Below are 21,641 nucleotides of genomic sequence, written 5' to 3'. Positions count from 1 at the left end.
ATGGATTTCTTTTGCAAGCCATGTACCGTAGCCAAAACTGTCATGCTGTTTTTTGAAACATGTTGCACTTGGATCATATAATATTTCATCTACACGATCTTAGCCGGGCACGCTCTGTTCATTTATGTTAACGAGCTGCTCATGGCTCGTCTCACTGAGCCCAGTTGGCAAATCTATACATGATCCAACCAAAGCCGAGATCTTCAGCATGGTTCGTTTCCCCGAACCTTCCCACCACACGCAATTATTGTATTAAATCAATGATACCGTAGCTTCTGAAATGTTACTAGATTCAGGGATCTTGTTGCTGAAACCATTAGAGTTTGCTTTTCTTATTGGGAGTGAGCCTAAGATGATATGAAGGAAACTTGTGTTTTGTGATAAAATGTAGTCAGATGCAAATGGGTTCAACAAGATCAAGATTGGCCTTGCAAGGTCCAAATGAACTGACCCGCTGGCGATAGGTTGGTGGTTAAGCTGGGCTTGAGTTTAGGTTGGTCAGCATATTGCCGTATCCAGCCTGGTCAGAGAATAGCGAGTCTGGATGATATAGGTTTGGTTGCCCAAACTCTGTCTAGGTTGGTGAGTGGGTTCAGTTTGGACCAAAAGAAACAGAAAATTACAAAAAATAGAAGTTCCTAAATCGTTTATACATACAATAGATTTTAGCAACTTTTAACCCCGAGAATTAGAGTTCTAAGAGTTTCTATAATTGTAATACTTAATATCTAAGAAGGGAACACTTTTAATTATGTCTCTTTTGCAAGTCGATTGCGTTTATCTACATACAATGCAAGGCACAATGGTATATAAATGTATCTTGATCATTACACGATCTATTTGTATATGTAATACGAGTAGGGGTTTTGGGGAGGCTTAAAAATGGAGTATGGGGCTTGCACTCCAATATCTACACCATCCTCCTTTGCTGCAGAGTCAATTGCATCCACAAGGTTGAGTCCCCAACCAACTCTTCTATATCTCTTGAATCTCACCCTTTGTTGCTTTACCCTACTATTATCCTTCTTGGCTGCTATTTCTCTTGCTCTTGCTGTTTTACCATCCAATGAGAAGCTTTGCATTTGCTTCTCCCACTCGTCTTCGTACAGGTATGTATATACATTATAACACCTCGAGATTTTTAATCACTTGTAAAATACATAAAAATTAAAAACTTTTTTTTATTAAAATCATTAGTAGAAACCTTTTTAACTTTGGTACATCTCAAGCGAGTTACATTTTAACAAAAAACGATCTTATTGAATTTAAATGCGGATAACATAATTCATTTAAAATACTTCAATTTCAAAAGAATAAAGTATTACAAGACTAATACAATAGTAACATATATCCGAATTTAGTGCCTAAAAAAGGCAAATGATTGACTCTCGATGCCACCTCAACATCCTGTATCCGCTCCACAACTATACATCGCCTGAAATCTCATAAAAAGTATCAAACTTGTGAAAGTCTGATAAGTCTACACAATAACAAATGGAGAGTGTAGAAAGCTAATATAGGTAGCACAATAATAATAGCATAATTCATTTAATGAAATATCCATGATATACATCCATCATGTTATACATACGTGATATAAGTCAATCAAGAAATATAAAGCATTTATTAGCAACATGACAAAGTAGGCGTGATATTTCATTCACCTAATAAGTCAACATATTCATTTGTAGGTGTAGGTGTGCTGTGTCATTTACCTAATATATCAATATATTCATTCCAATCATACTGTGATTTATAGTCGATCCAAATTCAATATATAATCAAGCTACAACAATTAGAATATAACTAAACCTATAGATTCACAACTGGCTATCTCAACCAGCTCATTCAATCATCACAATCCATCACAATTAATATATTTAACATGTTCACACTCACACAAATTTACAACATATTAAAACAAATTCCTCGTTGAATTACCTAGTCTTGAAAATGTACATTTTCAGAGGCTCATCCTTATCGGACTACTTGATATTGGACTAGTATACCCTCACAAAATCATCCTAGCTAGGTTGTTGGTATTGCACATGTACACTCTCAGAGTCTCGTCTCTATTGAACTACTAGTGTTGGATTGGTACATCCTCACAAGTTAGTCTTGACCAGACTATCTGACCTTCGATATATAAAATCTCACATGATCATCATCTTGAAAACAATTTTTTAACGAGTTATTTTATCAAGTGAATTCTATTGCCGTACATGCATAAACACAGTTGACCACTCACAAAGTCGATGGTCACCAATTCAGGTACAAGCATGCATACATTCAACATACATCACATCATATGACATTTCAAGTTATACCATCATGCATTTAACATAATCAATAAGGTTTCATGAACAATAGCTCAATCCTAAGCTTAAACATTTACCACATGCATTCATAACTTAACATCATCTGACATTTAATTCATAAAGAAACATCTCGTCACATGCATTAATATCATAACATAGTCATCTACATATCACATTTCATCATGTATTCATAAATTAAATATCAAAGTATTTAATACTTCAATATGCATAATTCAAACATGAAGCATACGTATAATCATCACATGCATACATGTAACCTCGCATGAGCACATAAATTCCAGCATATGTATTTGATAATACAAAGCAGTTAAACCTCAAGCTTATGTATTTTTTATACAATTCAAGTCACGTGTACATAGTTTAAATCATACATATACATATTTCAAAGTACGAGCAATATCATGCATGCAATATACGTATTCAACTTCAAATAGAAAACACACAGTTTCAATATATATTATTATATTATAAATTAATAAGCAATTAACGTAAATATCAACACCAACATGTATGCATTGGAATCACACAAATATCAAAGTTAGTATAAATTTATCTTACATTTTTTGAAGATTATAAAAACCCAAAAATAATAAACTTCTTCAATAGTGAGCTCTTACACATGAGAATTACCTCAATTTCATGGATTTAAAAAGAACCTAATTAAGGGCACTCTCAAAATTGTGAAAAGAATGAGCTCTTTTACTCTAAGAAAGTCGGCACCAAGGAGAAGAGAGAGAACTTGAGAGAGTTGAAAATATGAAGAGTTAGATATAAAAAAGATAAAGTGTGAGTCATTTTATAAGCAAGAGATGCGAAGAAAATAAGGAGTAACAAATTATTTGAGAAGAACCATGGGTTGTAAGACAAAAAGTGAAAATCATGAGATAAAAACCATGTGTTGTAAAACAAGAGTTAAAAACCAGTGAAAATCATGAGGGTTTGGGCTTTGGTTTTAGACTTGGTGAAACCCATTTGGGTCTTATCAAATCTAATTTATTATATATATTTTTATATATTTAATATTATATATAATATTTAATATGATTCTTTTGGGTCTCGAATAAACCCAAATCATTTTTACCTTATTAGGATTCATTTGGGTTTCAAGCGGATCCAAATCCTCATTTAATTTTTGTGAGATCCATTTGGGTCTCAAATGGATCTAAATCATCATTTAGTATTAGTAAGATCTATTTGGGTCTTAAATGGATCAAAAATATTGTTTACCTTCGAGAAATCCGTTTGTGTCTTTAGTAGATCCAAATTCTTAACAAGAACTATTTGGGTCTCGGATGGATCTATTCTTCTATAACCAGTTTAAACCTTTAAACCCTACTAGACCCATTTGGTTTGACTCAAATCATTCAGAAATCGAAATTTGAATAACTTAAAATTCAGTGGATTCAATGCGCTTATTCGAATAGTTTGAGCTTGTGCTTATGAGGGTTAATCATCTTGGATCTTTACAGAGGTCCAGATTCAAATACCTCATAAATTTTTAATTAAATGCCAGATAATCCAAATAAATCCCCAAAAAATCATGGGTATTACATACATAGCTCTAGACATATGTTGACTCGCTGGTCTGATTGAAGATTGAACTAGAAGCATTCAACAAATCTATGACCTTTTTAAATTACTCATTTTGAGACGAGTCAAAGTGGGCTTAGTCCCAAGTGTGAGTTTAAGCGAGCTCAATTATCGATCATACCTTATTGATTAATTGGTCAATAAATGATGAACAATAAATAATGAGCTACACTTACTATCATGTTGTCAAGGAATAGAGGAATCAAGAAGTGTTCTTGTGGGCGTGGTGCTCTAGGGAACTGGCTTTTTGAGGCTCTTGTGAACCAGAATTTAACGAGAACAGTTTCAGTGCATTTTCGGAAAGAGATTGAACTACAAACCTCCGATCTATTATGCAAAATGGGTAGCTCTCAAGTTTTGATTGGACTGCGTCTTTGAGATGGACTGCATGCGGATTGGAGGGTCCCCACAAGGCAACAACATCTAAAAAAAATTTGTAGTCCCATTACTCGCATTTTTTTTTTACTTTTTCCTCTTTTCTTTGTTGGCATCCAAGCTTATTCTTTGCAGTTTTTGATGCCTAAGTAATTTGAGTTGGGAATACCAACACGCACACACACACACAGAGAGAGAGAGAGAGAGAGAGAGAGAGAGAGAGAGAGAGAGAGAGAGTATATAAATCATGTAAGGTGAGAGTTGCCGATACAAATCATTAGGGTGTGTTTAGATAGAATTCTATGCCAACAGGAAGATAGCACCCAAGATGAATACTGCTTTTCTTTCTATAAGGCAAGCTGGGGTTAGTCTGACCCTACCAGATATCTCTTAAGCCCCATGTGGCACTGGGATTCGAACCTGGCCTTCAGCTTGGAACAGGACTCTGCTTACCACATGGGATACCACCTTGGTGGTAAGAGAATATTTCTCGGTGTGTTAGAGTGGGAGATTTTCAAGGTGAATATTTTTAGTTCTTTTAGAAGTGGGAGATTTTCAAGGTGAATATTTTTAGTTCTTTTAGAAGTGGGAGATTTTCAAGGTGTCATAGCACCCCAAGAGGCCCCTAGACCCTACCCAAATACACACCCCATTTAAGCAATTTATCTGTTAAGAGAGTACGTTCTAGTGCCTGGTGCCTAAACTCTCACAGGTTGCCGTGCCTGACCTCTCACAGATTTCAGGCTTTTAGAATCGCTTTCTCAGGTTCTAGTGCCTCTGTGTTGATCTTGAGGATATCTCATCCTCATGATATCTCTGATTCTGCTGCTATTTCATTACATAGGCATTTCTCAAATGAAACGAATTTTCTGTTATAGTCAGCAAGATGGGAGCTAGCCAAATCCATAAAAATAATTCAATCAGGTGGTTTTATCTATCTATTTGTTTGGTGCACCCTTAACCTGCCCAGACCAGCTAAACTTGTTGGCTAAAATTTTTTATTCCAGACCTGGACCCGACCCGATTTCCGATTAAGACCCACAATTTTTCAATGTAAAAGTGATAAAAATATGGTTTTATCGGGCCTGGTTCATGTCGTTCTTATCGGGTCCGGGTATGGCTTTTCTTATAGTGGATCCAATTAGACCTGGGTTCGGATCTGATACCATACCCGAAAATCAGGTCCAAGTTTGGTACCACCTGGGTCCGAACCAAACCCGACCTGTTGACACCTAGGGGTGGCAAAAGGGTCGGGTTGGCGGGTCAGCATACCTCAACACGAACCCGACATGACACGGTTAACCCGTTTAATAAATGGGTCGGGTCCGGTAAATGGGTTGATGGGTTAGCGGGCGGGTTGGTGGGCTGGGTTCAGGGTTTTACATTGAAAAGTTTACGGGTTGGTGGGTTAGCGGGCGGGTTGGCGGGTCAGGTTCGGGTAAACGAGTTGACTCGACCCACCTAACCCGTTTATTAAACGGGTTGGCGGGTTGGCATACCCCTAACACGAACCCAACCCGTTTAATAAACGGGTTAGATGGGTCAACCCGTTTAAGCCAAACCCGAACCCGGCTAAGAAGCGGGTTGGCGGGTCGTGTCAGAAATTGCCACCCCTAGTTAAAAGCAAAGACCATCTGCACAACGTATTAGAAATGTACAATATAGGAGAGCTAATATCCAATCCAAATCCGACATATTGTTTTGGACATGGGCACTTTAAGTAAAATCCAAATGTGGATTCGGATTGGATTCAGATGTGCTCAATCGGATCACTTTCGGAATTCGGATCGGATTTGGATCAACATTTTAAGTCGGATCTGGAGTTGATATGAATAAAAATCTGAGCCGAATGCATTTTTTACATGTAAATAGCTTGTTTTCTTTTATTTTTTCCGGATTTTAGTATTACCACATGTATTTCCGATTCAGATTTGACCTAACCTTCTCAAATCTCATTCAGATTTGCATCTGGATTCGGATATGCTGATTGCATTTTGGATTTGGATATGACAAGATCCAGCCCGAATCCCACCAGTTTGCACCCATACTAATAGGTTATAGCAAACCATTCCTCATCTTAACATATTAACCCTTCATCGTGACTAATAGTAGCTTGGGGAAGCTACTAACATGATCTTGCAATAGGGTCGGTGTACTCAGCCTTCCAACTTTTCCCTAACAATTTGTCACATGCCTTATTTAGGGATGGCAGTGGATCAGGGGAAACGGGCTGCACCCCGCCCAGTTTGGACGGGGGAGGACATGAAACACGGATGGAAGCAAGAATGGAGGTTAAAATCAAAACCTGTGCGGGGATGGACTTACACTTTCCCCCACTCTGCCCCATCCCCGTCCTTGATCTCTACCTTGCCCTGTCCCTGTCCTCAATCCCCACCTTGTTCTTGATCCTTCTTTAGAGATGGCAGTGTGCCAAAGGAAAACAGGACCCCGCCTCGCCCCATTTAGACTGGGGATGGAGGTTAAAATCAAAACTCGTGCAGGGATGGAGGGTAGAATTTTGAGACGGGCCAGGGGGTGAAGACCTTCTCCCCCGCCCCCACCCGGGTCTACTGCCATCCCTAGCCTTATTTTTTCATAAAATCATTTATCCACATCTCGAGTATGGATGGTATCCATCAATATTTGTATCCATGTCTATATGTGAAGCAGGAGCAGGTTTTTCAAGGCTTATAAAAACAACAGTCCAATTATTTGTTTAAATATTTAAACCTCAAAAAATCATATTTATTCACTGAACAAAATGACCACATCAAACACATTTGAATAGTTAGTTTAACAAAAAAAAGTTTTCAAAAATTTCAGGTTCTTATGACTTTTGTACCCATGTATAGTGATTTCTGACGTACCAATTTTCTGTTTAAAACTATGAGTTATCCACAAGGATTCTTGACAAGTACGAATTTAAAAATGAAAAAAGTTGAAGAACTCCTTTCCCGTGAGGAAGACGATATTGAATATAAAAGTAATGCTCGTGCACGCATGCATCAGCATTGTACAGGGTCAGATACCACGTAATTATAACCAAACAAACAAACAAAAAGACTGGCCCATCTCCTGGCTCCACGTGTTGTGGACCCTTCAAGATACAATATTTTGTGGGGTCCATAGTCTGAATGGACACATTGTGGGTAGGGGTGTTAACCGGTCGGGTTTGGTTGGGATTCAGGTGGAACCAGACTTGGACGAGATTTTAGGGTATGGTATCGGGTCTGGACTCGGGACTAATTGGGTCTACTATAAGAAAAATCATACCCAACCAGACCCGGTAAAATAATAATTTTTTATCATTTTTACATTAAAAAATTGTGGGTCTTAATTGAAACTCGGGTCGAGCCAAGGGTCTGGTATAAAATTTCACAAACTATACCCGAGTCCATGTATTGGTCGGACCATCAGGTCCAGAACCGGGTCTTAGTCGGGTCTTCTTATTTGTCACCATACCCGGACCTTATAGGGTTTGGTCCAGGTTAGGGTAAACCTAAGACCGGTCCAGGTAAACCCAACGGCTGAGACCTCTAATTGTGGGACATCATTTTTTTTCACAATTAATTGTGCCCCATTATTGTTCAATATTTTTTTATGACCAATGAACCCTCACCGAGAACCATGTCACTTAAAGAGCCCACCTTCCAGCAAGGTAAAACTCCAGGTTGATACCAACATGGGCTCCACTTATTTGGTAGGAGCTGTTAGTGCAAGTCACCATGTGTTGGGACATTGCAAGTTCAAAACCCAATGGTATGTTGTGTAACTGGTGGGAGTTTGCTTAACCCCGGCTTGCCTTTCAAAAAGAAAAACTCTGGGTTGAAGGCACAATTCACCACCAATCCTTTCGTGCGACAATTGTGATAAAACAATATTGGAACCCCCATGCACCGGCAGGATTTGATCATGGACCTTCAGCTTGACACAGGACCCTGCTGACAACATGGCTAACCACCATGGCCACACCCGATTCTGGCTCAATAGAATTCCATGTTTTGATTGTTAACAACTGATCTTAATTGACTCCTTGAATGAACCAGCTTGGCCAGAAGTGAGAATCTTCATTGAACCACTGGTGTCAAACTGAGAAGAGTTTCAAGCCGATTTATCAAATGAATTTGGTGACAAAGGTAACCATTTGGTAATTCAAAAAAAAAAGGTTAGGTGCCCTTCCTTTTTCTGTTGCCATCAACGGTCAATTTTAACATGAGAAAAATGCATTGTAAGGATTAGAAAAAAAAGATAGTAAGATAAGATCAACTTGGCAGGTTTGAGTGCTAGGAAAAAGGGCTTAATATAATAAGGAAAAGCAAATTACAAGGCATTTGATTGTTGTATGTGCGTATGCATTGTATAATCATGCTAGGAAATAATCAATGCTCCCTGTTATACATTATTGAAGCTTTTATAATTTATATGAAAAGGTCCACATCAAGAGCTCATTTAAAGGGCATCAGTTATAGGTTTATGTAATCACAATTCACAGGGAAGGTAAAAATATGACTTTGCAGACTTTTTTTTTAAACGGGTTTGAATTTGAGGCAATGTTTTTGGTTAACTATTCTCAATCTTTAATCAATTATCTAAGCTGACCTAAACATCTACTTAGAATAAACAAGGCAAAAGTAAAAATGTGTTTTCATTAGATACTTACAAACCACTAATTAGGTAGTCTGTGCATTAGATATTTAAAGTATATCACATTTGGCATTGCAGCAGATCATAGATAAGTCTCAAACTTTGGAGGATTAGCAGATAGCAAGTGGTGATGCGAATAGTATTACCAGTGGTATCATCATGTTGAAAAGCTTGAGGTTTCAATGCTTTCTTTTCAAGCTCTTGGGACAATTTATTATGGCCGTATTTGTAAATCAAGATTAGCATGACTGTTGATTTTGATTATTTGCTGCAGTGTACTGCGTGTGATTTGCTTAACCCTTTTTTTTTTTTGGTAAATCTAATCCCAACAAATGTGACCTGCATGGTCTATTTAGAGGGGATAAGCTTCTGGTTGACTGGTTCCTACGTGTGTGGCAATTTTTTATGACAATTCAAAGATTGATGGTAGAAAATGCATGAGAATTTTATCATTTTTTAATATTCATACGGAGAAACCACCCCAGGATCAGAGACTTGCAATCATTGTCGTGGCAGTGTAAAACTCTGTGGGCTTACCCTTGCCCCCGAGGAGTTGCCACCCTTTGGCTTGCACAAGGGATGACACTCATGGGATTTGAACCTAGACTGCCTACCTAGTGACCTAGCCCCATCCCACCACGCCAAACCCGTTTGGAGCAATTATATCACTTAAAAAAAGATTTTATTTGGTTAAAAAAATGTGATCAAAGAGTTTAACCTAAAAAATTGATTGAACACTTGTATAGGGTTAGATAGAGTAAAAAAGAACTTGCAACTGATCTTAAGTTAACAACATAGGTTTACTGCATGCGCGCACGTGCTCACACACACACACACACACATATATATATATATATATATATATATATATATATATGAGAATTAACATGTGAACTGGGCATTCTCAACACCTTGTTTTTTTTGCAAATCCAATCGGTGAAGATGCATTTGACATGGTGAAATTGCTAGGAATAGACTATTTGATCGTGTATTTTCTGTGAAAAAATGTGATTTTTTGATGCTTGAATATTTATAAAGATTCTCAGCCTTTGATTTTTAATGCATTAAAAATCTTTTTATTGCATCATAATCGGATGATTCAAGAGCTGATCCCTATAAATCCAAGCATGTAGATCACATCTTTACGGTTGGATTTAAATAAAAAATAAAAAATTCCATGACAATTATTGGTTCACAAACTAGAAATATGAAAACACTAGAATATGAGAACTATCACACTGGGCATTTTCAATACATTTTTTTTCACAAATACCTGCAACCATGCAGATGCGTTATATATATATATATATATATATATATATATATATATATATATATATATATATATATATATATATATATATATATATATATATATATATATATATATATATATATATTAGTAATGATAGGGTGCTCCTAGAACTCCTACTCTCGCCTAACCGAAGCTTCAAAATTTTAAAATTCGAGTGCTTTTTCTGTTGATCAAATTCTATGATTATGGCATACTTGTAGTTTTTTTTAAGATCTTAAAAAACCAACAGAAAAAACCTATTTTGATGTTAAAAAACAAAAAAAAAAATTATTCCTGTCAAATAAACTGTGTTAAGTACATCTATGAGGTCTGATTGACAAGATGCAACCTGCAATAGGTGGGAGTAGGTGTTACCAGAGTACCTAGCATTTCTCTCTCTCTCTCTCTCATATATATATATAGATAGAGAGAGAGAGAGAGAGAGAGAGAGAGAGGAATTGAACATGGAGCATCAGCCTTCTACACTGCGGGGAACTCCCTTCCCGTATGCAGCAACGCCCTCCCCATATGTGGCAACACCTTCTCCCTTTGCACTGTCCATCGTATCCACAAGGATAAGCAACAAACCGCCCAACCTTCACCTTTCAGACCTGATCCTCAGGGGACTGGCCTTGTTGTTCTCATTGGTAGCGGTGCTGACCCTTGCCCTTGCATCTTCACCAAACAGTGGAAAAGGAAGCCCCTGCTCCACCTTCTCCCATTCATCTGCCTACTGGTACGCTCCTTCACAAAATTAATTTGCATGTTAGACTTGGGATCCCGAATGGTCCCCAAGAAGGTCGGTCACTATGTGACCACTTGATCCATGTCTGTCCTCGCTGGGCGGGGCTAGCTAGGTGGAACTGGGTCCGTATATTCGCCTACCAGGGACAACTTTGTTTCAGCAGTTAGTGTCAACTCTAGCCCCTGATCCATGACTCATCCAGTTGGGGAATGTTTGGATGCACCTCTCAACCTCGAAAAACCAGGACAAGTTGGAATATTGCACTTTGATGCTCAATACAATATTCTGGATAAGTGGGTGCATCCAAACACTCCCTTAGTGGCTTTGAATACTTGGTTTGTGGCAGAACATCGGTTCTTGGATGGGCTTTTTTTTGGTTTTTTATGGGGGAAGATGAGATTGATTATTCTCAAACCAAGTAAACCCCTCTCTCCTGCATAGCTACCTGCTTTAAATAACCCCAACTAGAGCATCTATCATAATCTCCATGAGTTCATGGCTTGGAACATATCCCAAGTCTTATGGCTTTCCTGTGGAAATATCATCATATTCTTTTGGTTTTTTGAAAAAATAATGGAGTATTTCCTCAAACTCACCTCCTTACCTAAGAATCAGAAGTTTGGGGAGGATTTTTTCTTCTGCTTGTTCATCTTTTCTTTTATCCTATCTTTTCTAATGGCTGGTAATATGATAAGGGGCCTCTTTATTTCTTTTTTTTTTGGGTTAGGCCAAGGGAAAACTCTTTCATCACTGACCACACATGGCTGGCCTTAGATTGGTAAAAACCCTTATCCACTGTAATTAACTTTAAGCTTGTGGCAAAAGATGCCCCTTATGGGTTTCGAACTCGTGACGTTCTGGCGACTTGGTGACATTAACAAATGGCCCCTACCTGATGAGCCGAACCCTTGTGGGCTGATCAAGGAACCTTTAGCAACACACAAGAAGTAGTGAAAACTTGTACTTAGGATCACTACATTATCACTCTACAGAGAACTAATGAATCAATATGGCCCCACTGATTTACCCTGCAGTGCGTTAGTTTCACCACTCATGAAAAATAAGCCCACCGTCCGGGGTGAAGCAAAATTGTCTTGGTGTTGAAAAACCAGCTCAACCAAAGTTTACTTCCGCATATGAAAGTACACTCTTCAACTTGTGTTTAACGTGAAATCATTCATTAAGGGGGCGTTTGAAGGGCAGACCGCACGCGTCTGCAGGATGCTCGGTGTGGGGCCCATGCGCATCCGTGCACCCATGCAAACGCGGGATGCACAGACGTTATTTTGGAGCGTCCCATGGATGCTAAAACAGCATCCACCACCACCAATGAAACAGTGGTGGATGGACACTGCAGGCTACTTGAAAAAAAAAATTTAGGTACTTGGACAGCGCTGTGATGCTCCCGACCAATACAAGACAGGACAGTGCATCCCTGTATACGTGCGTCTGCGTATCAAACACACCCTAATTGGACAATTTTACTTGATATTATATTGCAGTTTTGCAATTATAATACAAACTACAAAGATATTTTCGAAGAAGCGACAAATTAATTACACAAAGATGCCAACTTATCACCTATTTACAGAAGGCCATGTTTGTTGAGTTAATACGTTTTTTCAGCTTGTGGTTTCCTAATGTTGTAAACAACTACCCACCTACAATACAAATGAAAAAAGGTAAGGTGATTTCGGGATGCATTGGCGTGTCCTTTATTGATTCAGGGCTTGGATCTACATGCTTAGAACCGCCTATAACTAATGGATCTATATGAAAACATTTTTAAAAATTCAAAACGATTCTTTGCTAAATCGGTTTTGAAAAAATGTTTTTGAAAAAAAACTAGTTTTGAAGCCTTTAAAGCAAAAAACATTTTGAATTTTTAGATTTTCAGTGATTTGTTCGTAATGTGTATAGGATAGCTTATTTGAGTGATTAGCATACGTTATAATGCTGAAATCTTGTTCTACATGGACCTATATAAAAAAATTACGTAAAAATAGTTTTGTAGATTAGAAAAGGCAAATTCGGTTTTTGAAGCTTGGTTTTCTTGTTTAAATCTTACACATTCCAAATGCGCTGCTGTGCGTAAGCACCCACCATCATGTGTTGGCCCTCACAGCTGCTCTATGGAAAAGATGGAGGGTGCTCAAGTGCAGAAGCACATAAAAATGTGTAATGTAATTGCACCTGATCCAAACTTGTGTTTTTGTTCTTCTATGACAAAATAATCCATACTGTATTCTTCTGCTAGATAAATAAATGTTGCAGAGTCTTTTGTCATTTTATTTAAAGAAATCATGGTCAACTTATTGATTTTAAGGCCAGGCGTATCTTTGTTAAAGAAGTTAAAAGGCTGGGCAGTTAAATGTACAACATAGGTGTTGTTGGCTTCCATTAAGTAGGTTGTAATCAAAACTCTCTCTCTCTCTCTCTCTCTCTCTCTCTCTCTCTCTCTCTCTTTCTCTCTCAACCCATTGAGCTAAGACAGCAGATCCAGTGATCGGGCCTGATTACTTTACAAAGTACTTGGCCCACACAAAACACAGAAAATCACAGCCCAAGTAGTGATTTTTTCTGTGTTTGTGTTCTACACAGAAAATCACTACACCTGTTACTGATTTTCTGTATTCTGTGTAGCCCGAGTACTTTGTAAGGTACTCGTCCCGATCATCCAACCACACCACTTGAATTAGAAGTTGACCAAGTTCTAAGTTCGTTGTGTTGGACCCAAGTCTCTAACCGATAGCTACATCTTTAGTGAAACTCACTGAATTTAATTAGAATAATCTCTATAATGATCTGATTGTATACGTGACCATATGACAGGTACTCGGTGAGTGTGGCATTCCTCTCATTAGTCTACACAGCATTGCAACTCTTCAAAGGAATAATTGACATTGCTTTAAGGGGCCTAATTCCGGAAAAGACATTGGAGTATGCTGCTTTTATTATGGATCAGGTAAAACTACAAGAACTCCAAGAGAGAGAGAGAGAGAGAGAGAGAGAGAGAGAGAGAGAGAGAGAGAGAGAGACGAACTATAACCATCAACATTACGAAAAACAGGTTCAACCAACATTGAACCTACCGGATAACCCATCAGGCCCAAGACATGCCAAGGAGCCCCAAAAAGAAGGAAAAAGAGAAACAGATAAAGGAAAAAGAAAAAAAGATAAAAGAGAGACAGGAAACAACTACAGCTAGTCGACGAGCATCACCCTGGATCATGAGTGAACCTTGTAAGCAGATTGTGCTGTAGATCAGGGATGTTGATGCGAAGAATGACATACACGTCCGCCAAAATAAGTTTCACCATTTTGTTGAACACTGCCGGAATATTCCAAAAAATAGCGTTGTTGCGAGTCATCCATACGGCCCACCATGACGAGAGAAGCCAGGTTCGCCAAATAATCCGCCAGTAGTTGCAATGACGAACCTGCTGAGGACCCCACAGCAAATCGCTGGTGAACGATTCCTGGCGCACGCTGACCCCCGGCTTATTCCAAGTCACCTTAAAGATGTTTTGAAAAACAGATCACTCCCAAAAAAGGTGAAGCGCAGATTCTTCAGCCGCCTCGCACAACACACATTTACTCGCCAGATGAAAACCGATGGATTTGAGGAAGTTGTCAGTCTGCACCCGGTCGTGTAAGATTAGCCAAGCCAGGAAACATGATCTCGGTGTCGGACCCTTGCCCCAGATCAGGCTCGTCGGGAACCGCTCCACCCCCGACGGAAGGAGAGCGAGGTAGCCCTCTTTTGAGCGGAAGGATCCATTCGGAGCAAAGTTGTGTCCAACGAACTGAGACTGCGAGTCAACATTACCATTATGTGACAAAACCGCAGACCAAGCTTGGATCCATGATCGACGAAGCTTTGACAATGTTCGTTGACGCCCGCTTGTGGCCCCTACCAAGGAATCCACACCTCCGTATTTAGCCAGAAGCACGCTTGCACATGGGGACCCAGGTTGGTGCGCAAGCTAGCTCTGCTTCACGACAAGAATCATACTCCTCAGCCGAGGATCCTTGATTCTCAACCCCCCCCTATATAGGGGAAGTCGAAGAGTGTCCCACCCTATGAGGTGTCGTTTGTTGTTGGAACATCGCCCAGACCACAGGAAGTTCGCCACTACCCGGGCTAGCTTCTTACTGACTCCCACAGGCATCAGGAACATAGACATAAAAAATTCTGGCATAGCAGAAAGAATGTGCTTGATAAGAGTCAGTCTACCCGCGATAGACAGGTAGGAAGCTTGCCAGCCCGATATTTTGTTCTGAACCCTTTGAATAGTAGCGCTCTAGGCTGCCGATGTTACATGACTGATTTGAAGTGGCAAACCCAGATAAGAAAAGGAGTTTTCCGATACCGAGCACCCGAATATCCGCTGGCCCATGTCCAGCATTGACGGGGGTGCATTGACCATGGATAGACAACACTTATCGTAGTTCATGGATAGCCCTAACATCGATAGGAAAAAAAGAAGGACAAGCTTGAATCTTAACATTTGTTGGATGGAAGCCCTTCCGAAGATAATTATGTCATCAGCAAAAGTCATGATCTGACTACGGCACTCCTGTATACCGAGAGACTCAATTAGACCATCCTCCACTGCCCTCTTTACCAAAACCACAAGGCCTTCAGAGACGACGTTAAAGAGTAACGGAGATAGAGGACATCCTTGCCGAAGACCACGACCAAGTTTGAATTGTTTTCCCTTGACCCCATTGATCTGAATCTGTGATTGGGCATTGGTGACCAGCTCATTCATCCAGCTAGAGAAACGTCGATCGAAGCCTAGGTTCGCCAGCATGTTGAAGAGGAACGACCAATGAACCGAGTCGTAGGCTTTATGAAAGTCAAGCTTAAGAGTGAAGAAGCCCCCCCCCCTGCTGATCTTGAGAGAGTGCAACACTTCTGTGGCCAAAATGAAGGAATGTTGAAGCCTTCTGTTAGGAATGAAGGCAAACTGGGCCTCCGAAAAAATCCTAGGAGCGACTGACCGCATCCTATTAGCCAAGACCTTGGCGATAATGCGATATAAACTCCCTAACACTGATATAGGACGAAACCGCGAGATATCTGATGCGGCTTCCTCCTTAGGAATAAGCGACACAATTGCTAGGTGAGAATGAACCGGCAGTCTACCATTGCGATGAAACTCAGCGAAGACACTAAGAATGTCATTCTTAACGCATTGCCAGAATATGCAAAAAAAGTCTACTAGATACCCATCAAAACCTAGAGCTTTCCACCCAGACGAATCCCGCACCGTCGAGACGATTTCTTCTTCAGTGAATAACCCCTGAATCGAGTTGAAGAGCGCTGGATCCAAGGACAAAAATAATGCCGTACCCATATTGCAACCTGCAGCTTGGTTGCAAGAATACAGGTTAGAGAAATAGTTGGTGACAACATTGATTACCTGGTCGCCCGAAAAGGAGACATCGTTGATATACATAGAATGAATCGCATGTCTTCGATGCCTGTGAGACACTAAAGAATGAAAGAACCTTGTATTCCCGTCACCCGCTTTAAGCCAAGTCACCCTTGACCGCTGCTTCCAACGAATCTCATCCTTCAGACGCCAAGATTTTACTAGAAGAGTCAGCTCGGCCGATCTAGCATTGAGACTTTCAATATTAGATGCATTCATATAGGTCGTATCCAAGAGAGACTGATTGATAGAAGACAACTCACGCTCCCAATCCTCCATATTTTGGAATTTGCTTATTTTATTGAAGATAAGCCAAGATTTGATATCGCAGGATAGGCGAAAAAACTTAACCATGCATCTAGTAGCCGCCCGGACCGCATAGCAAGGTCTACTCCAAGATTGTTGGACTAATGACTCGAAGCCCGCCTCCTTAAGCCACCATTGCTCAAATCTAAAGGATCTGATGCCGCTGAAGCCTTGTCCCTATCGGATAACAATTTGACTATGGTCTGAGATAGATGGTGGAATTAGGTAACATGAAATGTCATTAATAAAACTCAACAGATCTGACAAAACGAGTACCCTGTTTAGCAGACGAAAGCACGGTCTAGATCGCCGATTGGTCCACGAGAAAGCTTCACCTCCATGGGGGACGTGGTACAACCGGTTCATCTGAATAAAGTTTTGGAAGCCCCTCATTGAAGCCGAGTAGGGAACCAAAATGCTTGAGTCGATAGGAGACAAGAGGCAGTTGAAGTCTCCCATGATAATATGTTGATCCCCAAATGAAGCAATGACCATATTCAAGTCCAACCAAAACTCCTCCCGACGGCTTTGACGGTGGGGTCCATACACCATAGTGACCACAGCTGGATTTGCATTTGGAGGAAGTGGGAGAGTGATGGATATGGAAAACGTACCTTCATCCACCCGTTGTAAGGCTAGAGAATGCTTCCCTAGGATGAGGATGCCTCCCACATATTAAATCACAGGCTTGAAGAAGAAATTTGCACCACGCCAGATTTCAGAGACGACGGAGCTCGAGATGTCTGTCATCTTCGTTTCACAAAGTGCAATCAGATCTGGCTTTTCTTGACGGATCCAACTCGCCAGGAAAAGACGTTTGGAGGGGCAATTCAGTCCCTGAATATTCTAACACAAGATCTTCATAACTGAAAGTGTGGAAATCCCCGAGGAGTGCGGATCCTCGTCGACTGCCTAGGAGAGACCCCAGACTCGCCGGATAGAGAAAGCGAAGGCCGACGACGTCTCCTTATTGGGAGACCACCCCGCCCAGTATGAGATAACCCCCCGACCGAAAGAGATAGGGAGCTGACGTTCGTGACACGCCTAATATCTGCTACCAAGATCGGTAAACGATCTGCGATCGCAGCCAGGGACTCACGCATAACAAAATCGATGCTGAGTAACTGGGATTGGGTAAGCGCTAGATCGAGACGCCGAGCTGCATCATCCACAGACAGACCCATAATGGATGAAAGATGATCGCTCATAGATGGCGAACCCGCAAGCGACGGATAGACCGAGTTTGGGGAACCCCTCTTGCCTTCGAGGTCACCCTCCCAGATGAAAGAGGTGTTGTTCAATGCAGACTGGGCCCTGCAATACACGGCTAACAAAGGTGCACTTAACCAACTGATAGAGACCAGGCGAAGTGGACAGACGATGCAATTGTTTGAGATAGACGAAACCAAGGTTGAAAGGCCGTCAACTAGCCTGTAGAAAAAAATGTTGTCGGATCGAGACTCTGATACTCGACGACCTGAGTGCCCGAGCCAGAAATGAGTCCTCCGAAAGCTGAGACCTCTTGGTCGCCCAGACGACTCCTGACGGTCCCTGATCCCCATCAACTTCAAAGAATGGGTCCACCAAAAGGTTCCGCAGCAACATAACCCGAGGCTCAGACCACCAGGATTCTCATGACAACAAGCATCTTCCTGACCGAGACACAGATGCCTCGTCACACCCGCCATTCTACCTGATAGCCCGCCCGACTTCGAGCAACGAGCCTAGAAAGGATGATACTACAAATAATGATGATGACAGCAGGCTCTCACCCCGAGGTTGCAAAAAGCCCCCAGCTGACACAGTGGCACATACACCGCCAAGTAGCCGCAGTAGCCTATACCCCAACACCCCCGAAGGAGAGCAAGATGATGATAGCAGACGAAGAAAATCCCTGCTCGCCCAAGAGGACCTCGCGATGTTGCTCAAGGGCACCACACCAGCCACTGATCGCTGAACGACGTGATAACCGAGTGGCCAGCAACGCCACCAAAACAAGGAGAGGCAAGAACTCGATATATGAATTGAGGAGAGCCTGCGTGCCTTACCTCTGGCCTGAACATCTCCTCAAAAATAAAAAAAGGTGAAAGAAGAGCAATAGTACCTTTGTCGAAAAGAAGAAGATGAATAAATCATTGGCACCCCAGAGCACGTAACCCGCACCCCCGAGCTTTGTCGAAGAGATACAGACTGATAAATCGCAGGCAGCCCATAGCATGCCGCCTGCACCCCCGAGACTGTCGTCTGCACCCCCGAGCTGCAAAACTCACCAGAAGAGGAGCCCTCAAAGACGGCGGCATCACAGTAGATAGGCGGACCCGACAGAGCAGAGCAGGGATCGACCCGACCCGTGAGGGCTAGCGAGCCACTGGGGCGGTCACGACAAAGATGGTTGAGTCTGAAACACTTCCCTGAGAATGACATCAACGCGGTTGGTGACGGCGGCATCGACACCCAAACAGAGCCTATCTTGATTCCCAAAAACGATGTCGAAGGATCTTCCATTATGCCGATCTGGACCCAAGGTGCGAACAAAGTTTTGCGAGGGAGGTGCATCCCTCGCGAAGAGGCTCTTACGAAGGAGGAAGGAGAGGCTACTGCCCCCGAGCGCCTGAGAACCGGGTGCCGCCGGGACCTGAACAACGAGGCACAATGGAGGCAGGTCCGACGCCTACGAAAGTTGAGCGAAAGGCAACCCGCGCACCACCAGTCACCCGGCTGTGCCCGAGGAAGATGAGAACGAGAGAGCTTTTTGGAGAAAGATTGCTGCCAGGTTGCTTTCACCTCCTGCCAACCCCGACCGACGATCGAACTGGGAGGTCTCCGAAAGAAAAACGGAGCCCAGAGAGTGGCGCCAACAGAGCAAGCCTGAAGGGATTCCACCCTGACGGCTCTAAGGAATCGCCTGACATCACGAGCAAGCAGCGATCCGACGGCAAGATAAGATGAGAAGGCCTCCGAAAGGGAGAAGAACACACGAAAAGATAGGCGAAAAGGGAGGGCAACAGAGGCACCCTGGCGGCGAAGGGCGAAAGCGAGCCCCCAATCATTCAAGGCCTCTTGGATAGATGATAGAGCAAGCTGGTTGACCCGCAGGGGGTTGGAGGCGCCTAATCCTCAGAAGAAGAGGGATGGGGGAGGCATGAGACACAACCAAACGACAGAGAGAGAAACGGGTGGAGATGACGCTTGAGAAACCTGCGGGAGCTACGATGGAGGCAGAACAGGGTGGGTGGGGTCAGGAGAGGAGGCAAACCAAGTGGGGTCAGGGGTAGAGCCTTGATGATAGAGGAGCATGGTGGGTGGGGTTCGCTTTGCCTGATGCTCGAGAGAGAGAGAGAGGCGGGGGTCAGTGCTCCACTGGAGTTTGGCGTTGCGGAAGGGATGGAAGTAATGGCAACAGCGGGTTTGTGTCGATGTTGAGGGAGCTCGTATCGATCGAGCTCGAATTGTTGTTGGGTAGCAAATAGCTCAGATTTGCAGTGACCTCGATCATCAATGCTAATGGGCGATGCTGCAAAAAGGGAGAACAACAGGGTTTGCCGAAAAAGGGGGGGGGGTGAGTTAGGGCTTAGGGTTTTCGAAGGAGAGAGAGAGAGAGAGTGAGGAGAAGAGGAGGACAAGGACTGTGATGTAGGTGGACGACACTGGTGGTGGCCCGCGATGAAGGTGGCCTGAACCAGCGAAAAGGATGGAGGTGATCCTTGGCAAAAGGGGTGGTGATGGTGATACTCGACGGCTGGAGAAACTGATGGTTAAGCAAAATGGCCGGCTGATTGGGGGTTCAGAAATGAAGGATTGCAAATAGCTCCTCAAGCGTCAAGCAGGTGAAGGGATGGAGGTAATGGCAGCAGCGGGATTCCAAAGAGAGAGAGAGAGAGATTTTGGTTAAGTTATTCGAGAGAGAGAGAGAGAGCAGAGAGGGAGAGCAGAGAGAGGAGAGAGAGAGCAGAGAGAGAGAGAGAGAGAGAATTCTTGCATATGATGTGTGTAGCACATGTGCTAGCTTGTCCATTCATTTTGAATTTGTTTGGGGGTGAATGTCAGGAGAACACACGGATCCCATCATTTGAAATAGGATGGTTCCATCATACATTTAATCCAAGCCATCCAATCAATGGCGAGATGGTTCTGCTGGATGGCCAAGATTGAATGTATGATGAAACCCATCCAATTTCAAATAATGGGAGATAGAAAGGTCATGATGTACAGGAATACGAGAGAAGCGATGACAGTGACATCCTCATGAAACACCACCGATCCCGCGGAACAACTCAAAAGATGATGGGGGATAGGAGGAGACCTATATATCTCCCCTCCGATTCTGAACCCGAGACCATAAACAGTGGAAATCGGTGGGGCTTTGGGAATCCTCATCACCCTCCTCTCTCCTCAAACATAGTCACAAATATTGGTATCGGTATATCTCGAGGTTGTTATTTCTCATGATATTATAGATTAGGTGATAAATCTTGGAGCTTAACTTTTTTTTTTTTAAACATATAAAAATAAATAAGAAAATATCATGTCTACACAATAAATTATATATATAATTAAAAAATAAGTAAAAATGTAAAAGGAAAAAGAAGAGATATTTAAGATATAGAAAATAAATAAAAACAATAAAAATAATTGATAATATTGTGATATAATAAAATTTGACAATATTTTTAAAATATCACAATACTTTACCTTTAAATTTGGTTGCTGAAAATACAACGGTAATATTATGATATTTGAAAAATATCACCAATATATGTTGACTATGCTCCCAACAAATTAGAGCAGATCTGCCAAATCAGCAGGCAAAATGCTCCAACATCACCACCATCTAGGGCTGTCAACGGGCCTGGTTTACCCAAACCCAACCTGAACCAAATCCTATAGTGTTCGAGTATGGTGATAAA

At 41.7% G+C, this 21,641-nt stretch overlaps 1 protein-coding gene across 1 annotated transcript; it reads left to right on the top strand.

The window, feature by feature from the left end:
• The first annotated feature begins 882 nt into the window (after nt 1–882).
• LOC149832053 (CASP-like protein 4A4) lies at nt 883–14,743 on the top strand. Its single transcript, XM_090013145.1, has 3 exons — nt 883–1,109; nt 13,820–13,952; nt 14,693–14,743. Exons 1-3 carry the CDS (start codon nt 883–885, stop codon nt 14,741–14,743), a joined length of 411 nt encoding a protein of 136 aa, XP_089869271.1.
• The last annotated feature ends 6,898 nt before the right edge of the window (nt 14,744–21,641 follow it).

Source organism: Nuphar pumila, chromosome 7 (genome assembly GCF_984573655.1).
Source record: "Nuphar pumila chromosome 7, dmNupPumi1.hap1.1, whole genome shotgun sequence".
Taxonomy (NCBI): domain Eukaryota; kingdom Viridiplantae; phylum Streptophyta; class Magnoliopsida; order Nymphaeales; family Nymphaeaceae; genus Nuphar; species Nuphar pumila.
The sequence above is the reverse complement of the archived record's forward strand: the minus strand, read 5'-3'. Positions and strand labels throughout refer to the sequence as shown.

Bases quoted from the DNA above. Each gene is read 5' to 3' on its own strand.
- LOC149832053 (XM_090013145.1), top strand. From the start codon at position 883: ATGGAGTATGGGGCTTGCACTCCAATATCTACACCATCCTCCTTTGCT. The intron at 1,110-13,819 runs GTATGTATATAC...ACCATATGACAG, and splicing joins TCCCACTCGTCTTCGTACAG to GTACTCGGTGAGTGTGGCAT. The intron at 13,953-14,692 runs GTAAAACTACAA...CCCTTGCCCCAG, and splicing joins CTGCTTTTATTATGGATCAG to ATCAGGCTCGTCGGGAACCG.